General features: G+C 46.1%; 1 protein-coding gene across 1 annotated transcript in view; it reads left to right on the top strand.

The window, feature by feature from the left end:
* Positions 1–16,877, top strand: part of sntg1 (syntrophin, gamma 1) — a 200,141-nt gene that overhangs the window by 59,705 nt on the left and 123,559 nt on the right. The window contains exon 3 of the mRNA XM_018727869.2: positions 6,947–7,081. Within this exon, the coding sequence (XP_018583385.1) occupies positions 6,947–7,081 (135 nt within the window). The remainder of the gene's footprint in view (positions 1–6,946; positions 7,082–16,877) is intronic.

Raw genomic sequence — 16,877 nt, 5'->3', positions numbered from 1 at the left:
CGGAGACATGGCTCACCGCCAGCACGCCGGACCACGCGGTCCAGTCTGAGGGCTTCTCAATTTACCATGCAGATCGGACTGATTCATCGGGGAAAAAGAGAGGAAGGGGTGTATGCTTTATTAACAACGCATGGTGCACGAAAGTGGAAGTGATTGCACAGAACTGCACTCCGGACCTTGAATACATACTGATCAAATGCCAACCGTTCTACCTGCCCAGGGAGTTCTCGCCTGTGCTCATGGCCGCAGTTTACATCCCACCCCAAAGGAACACGCACAGCGCTCTGAACGAACTGTACCACGTCGTCACTAAGTACGAGAACAAGCACCCAGACGGCCTGTTCATTATTTCTGGGGACTTTAACCAAGCCAATTTCAGGAATGTGTACCCAAAGTACCATCGGCACATCTCTTGTCCCACCAGAGGCTCAAACACCCTCGACCATTGCTACACATCACAACAAAAGTGTGTATCGCTCCCTGCCACGTCCACACGTTGGGCAGTCAGATCACGCCTCGATTCGGCTGCTCCCGGTCTACAAGCAGAAACTGAAGCGAGAGGAGCCTGGGACGTGCACTGTGCAGTGCTGGACACAAGAAGAGGAGGAAAGGCTCCAGGACTGCTTTGGCTCTGTGGACTGGGACATGTTCAGAAACTTATCCTCCAATCTGGACAAATATGCCACAGTGGTCATGGACTTCATCGGGTACTGTGTAAATGTCTGCATACCACATAAAACAGTCCGCTCATTCCCCAACCAAAAACCATAGATAACCGCCAAAATCCGAAATCAGATCCGTGTGCGAACTTGTGCGTTTCAGTCCGAAGACACGGACACGTACAAGAAGAGCAGGTACGAGCTTTGCAAAGCCATCGCCAGCACGAAACGGGAATATAGCAGGAAGGTGGAATCAGAGTTTAACTGCACTCAAGATGCACATAGGCTGTGGTAGGGAATCCAAACTTTAACAGATTATAGACCACAGAGATGGTCATTGACAGGTGCTGCTGCGTATCTCTCTGACGAACCAAATGTGTTTTATGGCAGCTTAAAGTTTAAGAACAAAACCCCCCGCTGCGAATCCCCACAGTACATGATAACGCCAGTCTCACCATCTTTGTGGCACAAGTGAGAAAAACTTTTAGCCAAGTCAATATCCGCAAAGCTGCTGTTCTGGACGCAATTTCAGGGCGAGTTTTAAAAGCATGCAGTGAGCAACTGGCTACTGTCTTCATGGACATATTTAACACCTCTTTAAAAAGCTCAATTGTACCCACTTGTTTCAAAAACACTGCCATCATCCCCTTTCCCAAGAAAAACAAAGTGAGTTGCCTTAATGACTATCGCCCAGTGGCACTGACACCCATTGCAATAAAATGCTTTGAGAGGCTGGTGCTGGGACACATTAAGGACACCATCCCAGACACTCTGGACCCACTGCAGTTTTCCTATCGCCACAACAGATCCACTGAAGACGCGATATCACACACACTTCACACCATTCTGTCTCACTTGGATAATAAAAACTGCTACGCAAGGCTATTGCTTGTAGACTATAGCTCAGCATTTAACACTGTCATCCCAACCAAGCTGATCCAGAAACTACTAGGGCTGGGACTGAGTGCCACATTGTGCAACTGGATCCTGAATTTCCTCACCAACAGACCCCAATGTGTGCGGATTGGCAGTAATACCTCCTCCTCACTGATCGTCAACACTGGCACTCCACAGGAAAGCGTCTTGAGCCCGGTGCTGTATTCCTTGTTCACACATGACCGTGTGGCCAGGCACAGCTCCAACACCATCATAAAGTTTGCTGACGATACCGCCATCGTGGGTCTGATCACCAACAACGATGAGACAGCCCACAGAGAGGAGGTGAGGCTCCTGCCAGAGTGGTGCCAGGACAACCTGTCTCTAAATGTAAAACTAAGGAGCTGGTGGTTGACTTCAGGAAATGGTTCAGGCACCCATCTACATAGGAGGGGCAATTGTAGAGAGGGTCAACAGCTTCAAATTCCTCGGAGTCACCCTCACTGCCAAACTCACATGGACTGAGCACACAGCATCAACCATCAAAAAGACCCATCAACGCCTCCGCTTCCTCAGGTGCCTAAAGAAAGTCAGGATGTCCACTACAGTCCTCACCACCTTCTACAGGTATGCTGTGGAGTCCATCCTCACAGGGTGTGTTACAATGTATGACAATAAACTTGAAGTATCTTAAGCTATTGTTGAAGCAGGCATCCCTTGGACGGATCAAGATTGCTTGACAGATCTAGATTTTGCCGACGACGTGGTCCTGCTCGCCGAAGACGAAACCCAGCTCCAAAACGCAACCGAGAGACTCGGCTACGAAGCCAGTAAGATCGGCCTGCGTATCAGCTCAGAAAAATCAAAGGTCATGAAGACCGGACCTGTAGGCGTGCTAGCCGACATCACTGTTGACGTGACACGACTGGAGACAGTGGAGAAATTCACCTGCTTTGGAGCATTGTTTGTCACGATGGTGTCGCCGAGACTGATGGCCGGTGCCGGATCAGGAAAGCTTCGGCCGTGTTCCATTGCCTCCAGCACATTTGGACATCAACTTCAATCTCCCTCAAGATTAAGTTACGACTATACGCCTCTATTGTCGTCCCAACCGCAATCTACGCATGCAAAACTTGGAAGCTAACGGCGAACACTGTTCGCAGGATAAACACATTCCACCAACGATGTCTCCGGAGGATTCTCAAGATCCAGTACATCAACCGCATTACCAACAAAGCAGTCTTGTGCCGGGGAAATTCCAGCAGCCTTCAAGTTACAATCATGCAATGACGACTCAGGCTAGCCGGGCATATTTTACGAAAGCAACAACATCGCATTCCTCGGGTGGCAATGGACAGGTGCCCCCCGGGGGCCAGGCGTGGCCGGGGCTGTCTCTGCACCACCTGGCGTCGAACTTTCATCAACCATCTGAAGTTCGCTGGCGTATCCTGGAACGAAGCTGAAGTGCTGGCAGAGGACCGGCAGAGGTGGAGAGACTTCGTCGCCCGATGTGCCCAACAGCATGGGAGGATCTAAGACTAAAATCTTAAGCTATAGAAATTGGGGGGAGAACACTGGGACCATGGCAGATTGTTTTGTCTCAATTAAGGAACAAGATCTTGAACACAAAGTCACACAGATTACAGCAACAGATGCAGCAAGCTTACAAGATCAAAGATGTGGAGGTGAAGAAGATTGCCAAAAGGTGTATGAGTTTATTTGAGGGAACTGGCAATAGAGGATGAATATGCCTAGGCAAACAGAAATGAACACTGTTTAAAAGATTATTAAAAAGCTCTATGAGAGAAGCACTAAATCTACCCCTGCAAAAGATAAATATGGAAACAACCTTACAACAAAGCATAAACAAGCAGCAAGATGGAAACAACATTCCCGTGAAATAAACAGACTAAAAGCAGAGGACCCAGCAAATCCCACACCAGCAGAAGTTGATTTGGATATTGATCCCAGTCCCCAACAGAAGTTGAAGACAAGCCATTAAAGCTTTACAAAATTAAAAAAAAAACGCCTCTGGCATTGACAACATTCATGCAGAGATGATAGCCAACCTAAATACTTCAACTGTACTCACATATCTTCCAAAATACATGGGAAAAGATACAATCTCCAATAACTGGTCTAAAGGACTTGTCAGTCTTCCAAAGAAAGGAAACCTCCAAGTTTGTGATAACTGGTGAGGCATCACACTGCTTTCAATTCCATGAAGTCTTCTGTAAAATTCTACTGAGTAGAATTGGTTCAGCTATTGACAGCAAACTGAGATAAGAACAAGGAGGATTTAGAAAATGCAGATCCTGCATAGTGCAGACATTCTCACTAAGAAACATCAGAACAATGTCTAGAGTAGAATAACTCATTGAACATTATTTTCATTGACTTCCAGAAAGCTTTAGAAGCTTTATCGGCCTACATGGGGAAACTCTATGGAAGATCCTATGCAGTCCTCCCAAAGACTGTAACCTTGATAAAGTTATACTACAAGGACTTTAAGTGCAGTGTCATTCTTGAGGGAAAACTAAGAGTGGTTCCTTGTAGAATCAGGTGTACACCAAGGCTGCATCATTTCTTCAATTGTATTTCTAGTTAGTATCCAGTGGACTGTCTCAGCTAGAAGACCTAGATTTTGCAGATCTGACTGTAGTCTCCTCCCAGCACCTGCAAAAAAGCTGACAGAATAGAGGTGCTAAACAGTCTGGTCTCAATATCAATATCCAGAAGACTAAAGCCATGTTCATCAATCCTATTATAACCCTGCTATAAATACACCAGCTAACAAATGTCACACTTGAAAAGGTGGAAGAATTTACTTCCACCTGGTAGAGTGGAAAGTTTTGTCATTTCTGCTAATGCTGTCAGCAAGATATCAGGGCCTTTGCTTTGATTAGGAATCAGCAATATTCTGGTACTGTTTCATGCAGGTACTTGTGTAATGAACATTGGCACATATGTTGAAAGAAACAAGCTGTCCTTAAGAATCACACACCTGCAGCTTTGTCTTTCTCCTACAGTAATGCACAAATTGTATTTTGTATGAGACGTGTATCGCTTTGGAAAAAAGTGCTTGCTAAATGAATAAGTGTTAATGTTTCCTATATCCCAGCCCATCTGGAGGTCCAAACAATACAACTTACAAACTGTCAGCCTTTATAACAGCAATGTAAAAACTGTCTTGCTATATGACTCTAGATGTTGGAGAGTGGTTGTAACTGACATGAAGAAAAATACATTCTAAAACATCTACCTCAGAAGAATTTGTGGTATTTTCCAGCCATGAGATAGCTTGGGCACGTCCTAAGAATGCACCAGCAACATATTCCAAAGGTCGACCTGAGATGGACACTAACAAGAAAGCCATCTTGTTAAGCAAGAACCAGGAAGGCCAAGAACTACTTGGAGAAAGACTGAAATACCTGAGCTAAATATTAAGCAAGATAAAGATCTTAGCCATGGACAGACACATTGCAGATAATCAGAATGAGCTTTATGGCCAAGTATGTTCACACATACAAGGAATTTGTCTTGGTGACAAACTTCCACAGCACAGACAGAATGACAGTGACAAGACACAGATGAGAAGCTAGAATATGTGAAAAAGATAAAGAAATATATAAAAATATAAAGTACACAATATACAAAAATAGTCACTAGACCTATGTACAGGTATGTTCTATACAAATGCAAGGGAACATGAGTAAGAGATATGTGACAAATATTAAATATTAATAGCGTTGTGTATTGCACTGGTTTACTCTCTGGGGGGATTTAGCTGTTCATGAGGTAGATGGCCTGAGAAAAGAAACTTCTTGTGCCTGGCTTTCCTGTAGCGTCGGCCAGATAGCAAAGGTTCAAAGAGGAAGTGGCCCGGATGTGAAGGGTCTAGAATGATTTTGCTAGCCCTTTTACTGACTTTGGACAAGTAAAATTCTTGGAGAGCTGGGGAGGGGGGTGTGCCAATGACTCTTCCAGCAGTCCGAACTATCTGCTGTAATCTTCTGTCTGACTTTGTAGCTGAGCCAAACCGGAGTTATAGAGGTGCAGAGGACAGACTGGATGACTGCAGAGTAGAATTGCATCAGTTCCTGTGGCGGGTTGAACTTCCTCAGCTAGCAAAGGAAGTACAACCTCTGCTGGGCCTTCTTCACAATGGAGTCTATGTGGAACTCCCACTTCAGGTCCGGTGAGATGGTGGTGCCCAGGAACCTGAATGACTCCACTGTTTCCACAGTGCTGTTCATGATGGTGAGTGGGGATAATGCTGAGGTGTTTCTCCTAAAGTCTACAATCATCTCCACTGTTTTTGAGCGTGTTCAGCTCCAGGTTGTTATGACTGCACCAGACAGCCAGCTCTTGGACCTCCTGTCTATAGGCAGACTCGTCACCATCCAAGATGAGGCCAATGAGTTTGGTGTCGTCTGCGAACTTCAGGAGTTTGACAGAGGGGTCCTTAGCGGTGCAGTCAGTATACAGGGAGAACAGCAGTGGGGAGAGCACACATCCCTGGGGGGCGCAAGTATTGGATGAACATTTTCCCAGCCTTACTAGCTGCTGCCTGTCTGTCTGTCAGGAAGTTGGTGATCCACCGACAGATGGCAGTGGGCACAGAGTTGGGTTAATTTGGACAGGAGAAGGTGTGGGATGATGGTGTTGAAGGCCAAGCTGAAGTCCATGAACAGGATTCTCACATAAGTCCCTGGTTTGTCCAGATGTTGCAGGATGCAGTGCAGTCCCATGTTGACTGCATTATCCACAGACCTGTTTGCTCGATAAGCCTCTGGCCAGGAGAGGCATTACCCCTGTGGGGCATGACACACTAACTGTGTTGAATGATACGATGGAGCAATTAGAAAAGTTTATGGTTGTAATAGACATGACATGTAAATCATTTAGATCAAAATGAAGACAAATGATAAATCATCGAGATTGGTGTCCATTTCTTTGAAAAGTAACAATGCTATTTTCAACTCATGAATACTGGAGCAAAACATTTTTCAAGCAAAATAAATTTATAAATTGGTAGCATGGCTGCTCAATTCCCCACAGTCCATGTTTACCTCAGATAATTTGGTGCTTGAAAACTGTTTATACATATATATATATATATGAGTATGAATGCTTTACAGAAAATAAAGTTCTGTTTTGCAGGGTTTTTTTTTTCTCTCTCCACAGTTATTGACTATAGGAGTTCACTGTCCCCCATCTGTGCCCTTTTCATTGACTTGAATGCACATCTTTATTTACATGCTGATTACAAATATTTGTACAGGGTCTAAGTATTGAAACCAAACAGTGTTTTAGTATACATGCAAATAATAACCATAATAAAAGTTAGTAGTGTCCCTTTGTCATCATGACAATACAATTTAGTTTACTTTCTCTGTTTCTTATTTCAGATAAAGACTGGAGTTTACTTGCTGCAAGATGGTAACCAGGAACCTTTCAATGTTCGACTGCACCTAGTTAAAGACATCCTGACTATTCAAGAACAAGATGTTATTTGTGTATCTGGAGAGCCATTCTACTCAAGCGTGAGTAACACTACTTTTCTTTATAACTTAATCTCAAAATCCACTTTAAATATTAAGTTTTATGAAGTTATTCCAGAAGGTTTTTTTCTTTCTCTCCAGCCTACACATAGACAGTACACTGAGAAAATAGTGAGTACTCAGGGTCAAAAGCTTACAATTTATCACAAGTATCATCATGCAACACTTTCTACTAACTTCCAGAAGGGCATCTGGATATTCCACAATTCATTGGAGTTGTGCAAATCAAATGTCAAGCGGGAGAAATTTAATAGCTTAAGTTACCTACATGTTTACAGAGGGAACTTCCGGTGTAGACCACAACACTGAAATGCATTTATTTGGCAAATACGTAAGAGTAGATAGTCTATAACATCAAGAAAGGACTTTGGGCTGTGATTTAACAAGAGCATAATTTGGGCAGAAGTGAATTTTTTTTTTTTTGTTAAATGTTTCTTGGAAGGGGGTTGCGGTGGCGCAGTGGGTTGGACCAAGTCCTGCTCTCCGGTGGGTCTGGGGTTCGAGTCCTGCTTGGGGTGCCTTGCGGCGGACTGGAATCCCGTACTGGGTGTGTCCCCTCCCCCTCCAGCCTTATGCCCGGAGTTACCGGGTTAGGCTCCCCGTGACCCCGTATGGGACAAGCGGTTCAGAAAGTGTGTGTGTGTGTGTGTGTTTCTTGGATCATTGTGTCACACAGTAAGCTTGTCAAAGATTTTGACAGCATTAATTCTATCAAACAATGAAATAGGAAAAGTCAGAGGAGCTAGGTCCTTTTTAATATTCTTAACTGGCCACGGAGAGTTGGTGTCTGGAAGAAAATTGAGATTGGGAGTAACAAAAATATTAAGGTATCTGAAGCCAGTTTGCCAGTTTAAAGGAGAAACAGCAAGTAGAATTAAGAGGGGAACTAAAATACATGGACAGATTTAGATTTATAACCTGAAAGTTTGCTACAGTAGGATATCACCTTTAGTACTGCTGAGGATTAGGAATGACTCAGGAACAACAGTACATTATATAGAGAAATGTGATTGATCCTTTAGCAGGACCTGACGAAGACAATCATAAGTGTGTAAAGGGAAGAGGGGCACCATTTTTGTTAACATGGGGCAAGGATTTGAGAATAAGAGCTTCATTAAGTTGGTAGTTATTACTCATTTAAGGCCATCCAAGGCAGCAAATCAGTAGTGCCATTGTATTATGTCAAATAGCTTTTGGCATCACAATAGATTAGATCCCACTCTTCCTTTTCAGCAGTGAAATGTATAATATTTAAGCCACAAAATATGTTACTGGCACCTACCCTGGCTTTAATGAATCCAGTTTGACCAGTTTTCATAATTTTTGGGAGCACAGCCTTATGTACCGAAATTTTGGTTACATTTTAAGATCTGCTTTCAGCAAACTGACTTAGATAGTTGTTTTTCTTTAAGATTAGACTTGAATTCCAAGAGTGAGGGATATGGCCCTCTTTAAGCATATAACAGAAGTAAAGGACATTATCTGGGCCAGAACTTCTGATTGAATTCAATGGGAAAACCATGGGGGCTTGTTGTATTACCAGAAGGCATTGATTGAATTGTTCCAGATCTTCATTACTAAATGGAAAGCACAGTCATCATGTGAAACACTAGGCAGTGAAACTTTCTGTATGACTGTATTTCATCCATCGATCCTTGGCCCTGAGTAATAAAGGAAACACTAATATTCTCTCTATTTATTCATTTAGCAGTTAATTTTTTCCAAGGCAATGTGGACAATACAAAATGTGCAGTAGATCAACATAAACCATTTGAATGCAGGCACATGATTCTTGAACACAGCTCATTTGCCATATTCCACCGTATCAGCTAGTATACAGTATACAAGTACATTTAAATTTATTCATTTAGCAGAGGATTTTCTCCAAAGTGATGTACATCTCATAGAAAATACAATTTGTGCATTACCTTAGGAGAAAGAGACATAGCTGCAGATGTGTAATTTTTAAGTACAGTTAGTATCCTTCACGGGGGGCGTAGTGGTGCAGTAGGTTTGTCTGGGTCCTGCTCTCCCGTGGGTCTGGGGTTTGAGTCCTGCTTGGGGTACCTTGTGATGGACTGGCGTCCTGTCTTGGGTGTATCACCTCCCTTTCCAGCCTTGCACCCTGTGTTGCTGGGTTAGGCTCCAGTTCACCGTGACCCTGCTTGGGACAAACGGTTTCAGACAATGTATGTGTGTATGTGAGTTTCCTTCACCGTTTTCACCAATGTTCATCACACCAGTAGCTGCATAAAACTTGACCAGAATATTAACGATTCCTAATCACCTTCCTATTATTATTATTTTTTTTTAAAATACATATAAACATTTACGTTACACTACAGGAGTAGCTGAGTATAGGATTGATCTGAGCATGATCATGAACATTTATCCCTTACATGAACTTAAGAGGTTATGGGCGAAGTGAGTTTTAAGATGAGTTTTAAGACCCTTTGTAAATGTGGACAAAGATTCAGCAGTTCTGAGGGAGAGGGGAAGGTTGTTCCACCACAATGGAGTCAGAACCGAGAACCTCCGTGCTTTACCTTTCATGCGTGGGACCACCAAGCAGGCAGATGTGGAGAAGTGTAGCAGTCTGGTTGGGGTGTAGCAAAGGATCAAGTCTTGTAGATAGCTGGGGGCAGTTCCATTGATGTATTTGTATGCCATAACCAGGGTCTTAAATTTGATTTGAGCAGCTATGGGAAACCAGTTCAGAGAAACGAATAGAGGAGGCACATGGGTATGCTTCAGCAAGTCAAACACAACTCGGGCAGCAGCGTTCTCTATCAGTTGTAGAGGTTTGATGGCAGTAGCAGGAAGGTCAGACAAGAGTGCAGTAGTCCAGACCGGATGTCACCATAGCCTGGACAAGTAGTTGGGCAGAGTCAGTTGAGAGGTAAGGACAGGTTCTACGGATGTTATGCAGGATGTATCTGCAGGTCCAGGTTGTGGCTTCAGTGTGCTGAGAGAAAGATAGACTTGAGTCAATCATCACTCCCAGACTCTTAGCTAAGGAGGTGGGCAGAATGAGTGAGTTGTCCAGTTTGATCGCGAGATCGTGACAGTAAGACAGGCCAGGCTGGGAGGTGTAGGATCTCTTTTTGGAGAGGTTGAGTTGTAGGTGGTGATCAGACATCCATGCAGAGATATTTGACATGCAGGCCGCAATGCATGTGGGATTGTCGGGTGCTTCACGTGGAAAGGAGAAGAAGAGCTGGGTATCATCAGCGTAGCAGTGGTGTTTGAATCCATGGGAGGCAATGACAAGGCTGAGGGATGAGGTGTAGATCAAGAAGAGAAGAGGACCTAGTACCAAGCCTTGCAGGACATCAGTTGAGACAGGCAGAGGAGAAGAACGAGAGCTCTTCCAGACCCGTTGATAGGATCTATCAGATAGGTAGGGGTCAAACCAGTAGAATCCAGTGATTGTCAAATGCTGCAGACAAGTCAAGGAGGATGAGGACCAAGTGGAGGGAATCCACTCAAGCTGACCGGAAAGCATCTGATACTTTGGAGAGATCTGTCTTGGTGGAATGTCCAACTTTGAACCCAAACTGATAACCTTCAAGTAGATCAATCATAGTGAGTGCAGACTGCTGATCACAGGTTTTTTGTTCCACAGTTTTTGACAGAAAAAGGAGGAGGGAGACTAACCTATTATGGAGGCTGGCCTGGTCTGAGAACAGATGGAGATGAGGGCAATTTTGAAGGTACATAGGAAGCAACCAGAGAAGAATGAGGATTTGATGATCACAGTGATGGAAATAAGTTGCTGGGAAATGCCCTGTAGAAGATGCTAAGAGATCAAATCAAGGGGGCAGGTGGTGGCTTTGTGTGAAAGCAGGAGGTAAGATTTCAGTTTCTGACAGGGGTTAAAAGTTGGAGAACTTGACTTTGCAGGGTGATCCACAATCATTGTAGCAGGTAGATGCCAAGAACTTGTTTGTGATGAAGTTGTCTTTGTCTCTGAGAAACAAGACAAATCCATCAATGGTGAGAGAAGAGGGAGGAAGAGGTGGAGGGCAGAACTGAGATGAGAAGATAGAGAAAACACTGTGAATTGTTAGCTGCAGATTGTAGCTGTTGAAGAACATGGTTTTAGCTTCGGAAACAGCAGAGTATAGGGTTGCTGTGAATTTCTTGTAAACTTCCAGGTCTGTTAGTGTTGTCTTGTCATTCTGCAGCATAGTACATCTATCAGCCATGGGTAAGTACTGAGGCAAGCTGATTTCTACGTTAGATGACAAACCTAGAGAAGAGGATACAGCAGAGAAGAAGACATTTGTAGCATTGTCTGTGGACAGCTCAGAATTGTACAGCAGAAGTGACAGCAGAGTGCAATAGAGGAGAGGGCAAGAGAAATTTTAGATTGCAGTGCAAAGGGGTTAGTAACGGTAATGCAGTACTTGAAGGATGATCAGAGACATGCAGCAGAGTAACAGAGGACAGAATAGCTACAGTTTCAAGAGAAGACAAGATCAAAGTAATGTGTCAGCCTTGTGAGTAGCAGAGGACAGACTTAGAGGTTGAATTACTCATTCTGTTGGGATTGTAGTTGATAGGCCGAAACACGATTAGATTTATTTCCAGGTTCAAAGTAATGCTGTTTCATACAGGTAAGATTTTTAATTTGTATAAATCATCCGGTATTTAGCCTTAGTTTAGTCAGTCCCAGTTTTCCTGAGTGTATTCTTTATGTTGTTGCACTGTTCTTCACTTCATGTTTTATATCCCTTGTAGCTTTTTTACCCTTGACTGGAGACTGTGGAGATAGGATGCCTTGGTGTGGTCTTACCTGCATACCATACTGTAGCAGCTGAGACTGTAGACTGCTGGTTATCTTGACAATACAGGTCTATGCCTTCAAGAATCTCCTTACGGAAAGCTTCGTGATCTGAAAGATTGCAGATCAGCCCCCACTTTTTTAGTTTTTATTCATTGAACATCTTCATCTTCTAAAAAACAAAGGTCCATGGTCTGACAGAATAATGGGACCAATCTGGAAGGATCTGACTGTATGTGTCATGGTCGCGTCTGAGGGAAGCGGCGGACCCAAGTGCAGAGCGGTAATCGTGGTGGTGTCTTCGGGGAAATCCAAGAGAGGAGGTCAGAGGACGGGCAAAGGGTCTTTGAGGTGCGAACGTCGTAACAGGGAGGATCCAAAAGGCGAGGTCAGTACACAGGCAAGAGGTCGATGATCAGAAAGAGGCAGTAGATCGGGGGAACAAGGGACGGGTTCGGGGAAGGCGTTCGGGAACAGGAAATGGCTGGAGAAGGTCGCTAACGAGGAGGCAGGTCAAGGTTCCGCATCAGCTGGTGGTCTGACGCAGCCTTTTATGCTGTAGTCTGCATTGCGTCCCAGGTGTTTCGTGTTGGCCCGGAGGTGTGGGCGTGGCAGTATGGATACTGGTTTCTGGAATGAAAGAATAAACTAAAATAAGAAATATGCAGGTTGGAATAAAATGTGTAATTCTTAATATTGGGGTGAAATTCCCTCCAGGTAACATGAGCTCCGAACCTAGAGCTCATGTTCTTAAGAGTAGCAGAGAACTTTAAATTTAATGTAGAACACATGGATGACTCATTTAAGTTTGTCGAATGTATAATTAAAATTGCCAGCCGAACAAAAGGCTTTTGACATGCAGAACCGAGGACGATGGGATGGCTGAACCCAAGTCCAGGATCATTCGTCAGGAACCAAGGGGTCAGGCGAGTTCTTGCTGTCGGGGATGGGCAAAGAGTCGGTCGGTTGGCGGTCAGAGTGAGAGTGAGAATCCATGGTCAGGGGACAATGCGAAGGTCGAAAGCTGGAGAACGGATACAGGAAGCAAGGGATGAAGAAGAGCAAGACATGTCGCAGGAGGATGGTTGTCTCAATGAGATTCCGTGAGTGTACAGGAGCTGAGGAGGGTCTTTTAAAGGTGAGCGCCCAGTCAGGTGCTTGACTGGCGTCAGGTGCGAGTGTGGACATGACAGTACTCCCCTCCCTATGTGCGGCTCCAGCCACTCTGCAATGCCTGGAAGGGGGGCGGCCTTTGGGATGGGGCACTCGCTTATCCGGATGGTACCGAATCAGTAATGAGGAACGGGTCGAGGATGTCACGAGCCGGTACTCAGCTGCGTTCCTCAGGACCTCACCCCTCACAGTCCACAAGGTAGTACAGCCCCCATGCCAGCGCTTTGAATCCAGGAGGGTGTGAACGATGTAGGCCGCTTACCTATCCACGTCCACTGGACAGGGTATCAGCTTTCCCTGGGTGGCTTGGAGCAAGGAGGTACCGTAGAGCTTGAGAAGGGAGACATGAAATGTGGGGTTGATGCGCAAGCGAGGAGGCAACTGTAACCGGTAGGTGACTGGGGTGATCCGACAAAGGATTTTATGGGCTTATAAACTGGGGGCTGAGTTTTTTGGAGAGCAATTTCAGGCGGATGTCCCTTGTGGATAGCCATACCCGTTGCCCAGGCTGAAAAAACAAAGCGCAGCGGTGTCGGTCCGCTTGTTCTTTTTACTGGTTGGTGCTTTGTTGGAGATGGTCTCTCACCACTCACCAGGCCACCTCGCTCTTCAGGAACCAGGAATCCACAGCAGGACCTCCGATTAACCAGGGTGCCAGGGGAACAAGGGAGGCTGGTAACCAAGGATGCACTGGAAAGGGGACAGGCCTGTGAAGGAATGGGACAAGAAGTTATGGGCATATTCGACCCAGGGCAGGAAACGCGACCACTGGTCTTGATCTTTTCCACAGTAGCTCCTCAGAAAGAGACCGAGGTTTTGGTTCAGTCGCTCCACTTGTCCATTAGCCTGAGGATGGTATCCAGACGTGAGGCTAACGGACACTCAAAGCTTGTACCAGAATCCCTTCCACACCCTGGACACAAACTGAGAACCCCGGTTGGAGACAATATCCTCAGGTAACCCGAAGATCCGGAATATGTTCTGAAAGAGATGCTCAGCCGTAACCAGGGCAGTAGGGAGTTGGGGCAAAGGAAGCAGACGACAGGACTTAGAAAACCTGTCCAACATCACCAGGATATCTGTATTACCTTCTAAAGGAAATAAGTCAGTCAGAAAGTCCACTGCTACATGAGACCTCAGCCTGGCTAGAACCGGAAGGGGTTCCAACAGCCCTGCAGGTTTCTGGTTCGGGGTCCTAGACTGGGTTCATACCTCACATGCCTCCACAAATTCCTGTACATCCTCCTGAAGAGAGGGCCACCAGTATTTCTTTTCGAGCAGGGCCAGGGTCCGTCTACACCCTGGGTGGCCAGCGGCTGGGGCATCACGCACCCAGTGGAGGAGATGTGGGTGCATCTTGGCAGGGGACATGCTCTTTGCCTTCAGGGGCGTTGACTGGACTGGGTTCCTCCGCTTGGGCTCTCTGGAGGTCCTGCATTGTTTTGGGCGCTTCTGGGGTTGGATCCTTGTCGTACAACTTGGACAGAGTATAAGTCTTGGTGTTCTTGGCACCAGGACGGTAGGAGACAGTAAACTGGAACCTGGTAAAGAAGAGGGCCCAGCGGGCTTGTCGAGGGCTTAGCCAATGGGCTGTCTTCAGGTACTCCAGGTTTCGGTGGTCCGTAAGGACCATAAATGGGTTAGTAGCCCCCTCCAACCAGTGCCTCCATTCCTCCAGAACCAGCTTGATAGCTAACACTTCCCTGTTACCGATGTTATAATTGCACTCTGCCGGCAACAGCTTTCGTGAAAAATATGCACATAGGTAGAGCTTGGCTGAGGTTCCCTGTCTTTGTGATAACACCACCCCGACACCCACAGTCGAGGCATCTACTGAAACAAGAAAAGGTAGCGAGGAATCAGGGTGCTTAAGGATCGGTGCGGTGGTACAACGCTGTTTGAGGTCCTGGAATGCCTTAAGAGCCTCTGGCTACAAGGAGAGCTGGGACCTTTTACCCTTAAGGAGAGCAGTAAGGGGAGCCATGAGGCTACTGAATCCACAAATGAACCAGCAGTAAAAATTTGCAAACCCCAAAAATCATCGTAAAGCCTTCACAGAGGTTGGACAGGGCCAGTCCAACACTGCCTGGACCTTGGGCGGGTCCATTGCCAGCCCATCTGGACAAGGATAAAACCCAAAAAGGACACACGCTCCTGGTGAAACAAACATTTTTCCGCCTTAATAAAGAGGCCGTTCTCTAATAAGCGACCGCGTATCTGTCTGACATGGGTCACATGCTTGGCCATAGAAGGCAAGAACACCAGGATGTCATCCGGGTATACTACGACACACTTATTTACCAAATCACCCGGCACGTGATTAACGAAAGCCTGGAATACAGAGGGGGCATTAGCTAACCTGAAAGGCATGACCAGGTATTTATAGTGGCCTAGGGCGGTGCTGAAAGCACTTTTCCACTTGGCCCCCTCTCTTATCAGGAGAAGATTGTACGCACTGCAAAGGTCCAATCTGGTAAAAACCCATGCACAGTGGACTGTTCAAGTGTGGTCGTGATTAGCAGCAGGGGATAAGGATCTCATTGAGACCTCTGTAGTCAATACAGGGACACAGACCACGGTCTTTCTTCCCCACATAGAAAATCCCTGCAGAGGCCGGTGGGGTGGAGAGTAATAATACCTAGGGATGGGGTTTCTGTCACGTATTTCTCTATGGCCTTCTGTTCAGGTAGAGACAGTGGGTAGACTCGGCCCCTCGGAGGGGAGGTTCCTGGCAAGAGGTCAATGGCACAGTCCCATGGATGCTGCGGACGTAGGGCAGATGCGCGCAATTACTAAAAACCTCAGCAAGGTCCATATACTCCTCTATCAGAGTCAGAGGTTGTGTGGAGTCAGGACTTTCAACCAACGTTGCTCTACAGAGTAAGGAAAGGCAAGAGAAGGGACATCGCTCTCCTCATGATACCAGCTCCCCAGAACTCTACGAGAACACTGGATCACACAAGGCCAGCCAGGTGCACCCTAGAATTACCAGGGTGTCTAGGGATCAGATTAAAAAAAAGGAAATGTTTTCCCTGTGACATGCCCCTGTCTGAAGACAGATCTCCACTGTTTGGGACTCCACCACCCCTGTACCCAGTGGTTGCCCACTGAGTGCCTTCACCTGTAAGGTGATGTTACAGCGGCATGTGGGAATACCATGTGACCATGCAAAAGTGGCATCCATGAAGCTGCTGGCAGCTCCTGAGTCTACGAATGCATGTGTAATCACCCTACAGGCCCCTCTCTCCCATGTTAGGAATATTGGAACCGTGAGCTGAGGGACTGCCTTGGGGGGGGGGGGTCACTCACTTTGGACTGTCGGGCTGGGGTCCTCCTGGGACAGGCCTTCCTGGGAAGGTTGCAACATAGTGACCAGCACCCCCACAGTAGAGGCAAAGGTCCTCTTGGAGGTGTCTCTGTCTTTCGGTGGAGGTCAGGTGGCCTCAACTGAACCGTAAGGGTGTTCGTGGCCGTAGCGAACGCCCACGGAACTGATTGTCTAGGGCGATAGCCTGCCATATGTATTGATCCAACCACTGGTCTTCAGCGTGTGAGGTGGCAGGAGAATCCGTCGGTGGAGTGGTGATACGGGGTATAGCAGGGAGGTTCGCGTCTTTTCGAGTGTCGATTTTGCTTCCGGATGCAAAGTACACTATAGAACGCCCAGAGCGTCTCCCAGGCGTTTGATTGCTGCTGGGTCCATGTGTAAGGCAGAATCTTGTGTCACGCAGAATCAAGGATGATGGGATGGCTAGACCCAAGTGCATGATCGTTTGTCAGGAACCAAAGGGTCTTGCGAGTTCTCGTTGTTGGGGACAG

Source organism: Scleropages formosus, chromosome 16, assembly GCF_900964775.1.
Source record: "Scleropages formosus chromosome 16, fSclFor1.1, whole genome shotgun sequence".
NCBI lineage: Eukaryota > Metazoa > Chordata > Actinopteri > Osteoglossiformes > Osteoglossidae > Scleropages > Scleropages formosus.
The sequence above is the reverse complement of the archived record's forward strand: the minus strand, read 5'-3'. Positions and strand labels throughout refer to the sequence as shown.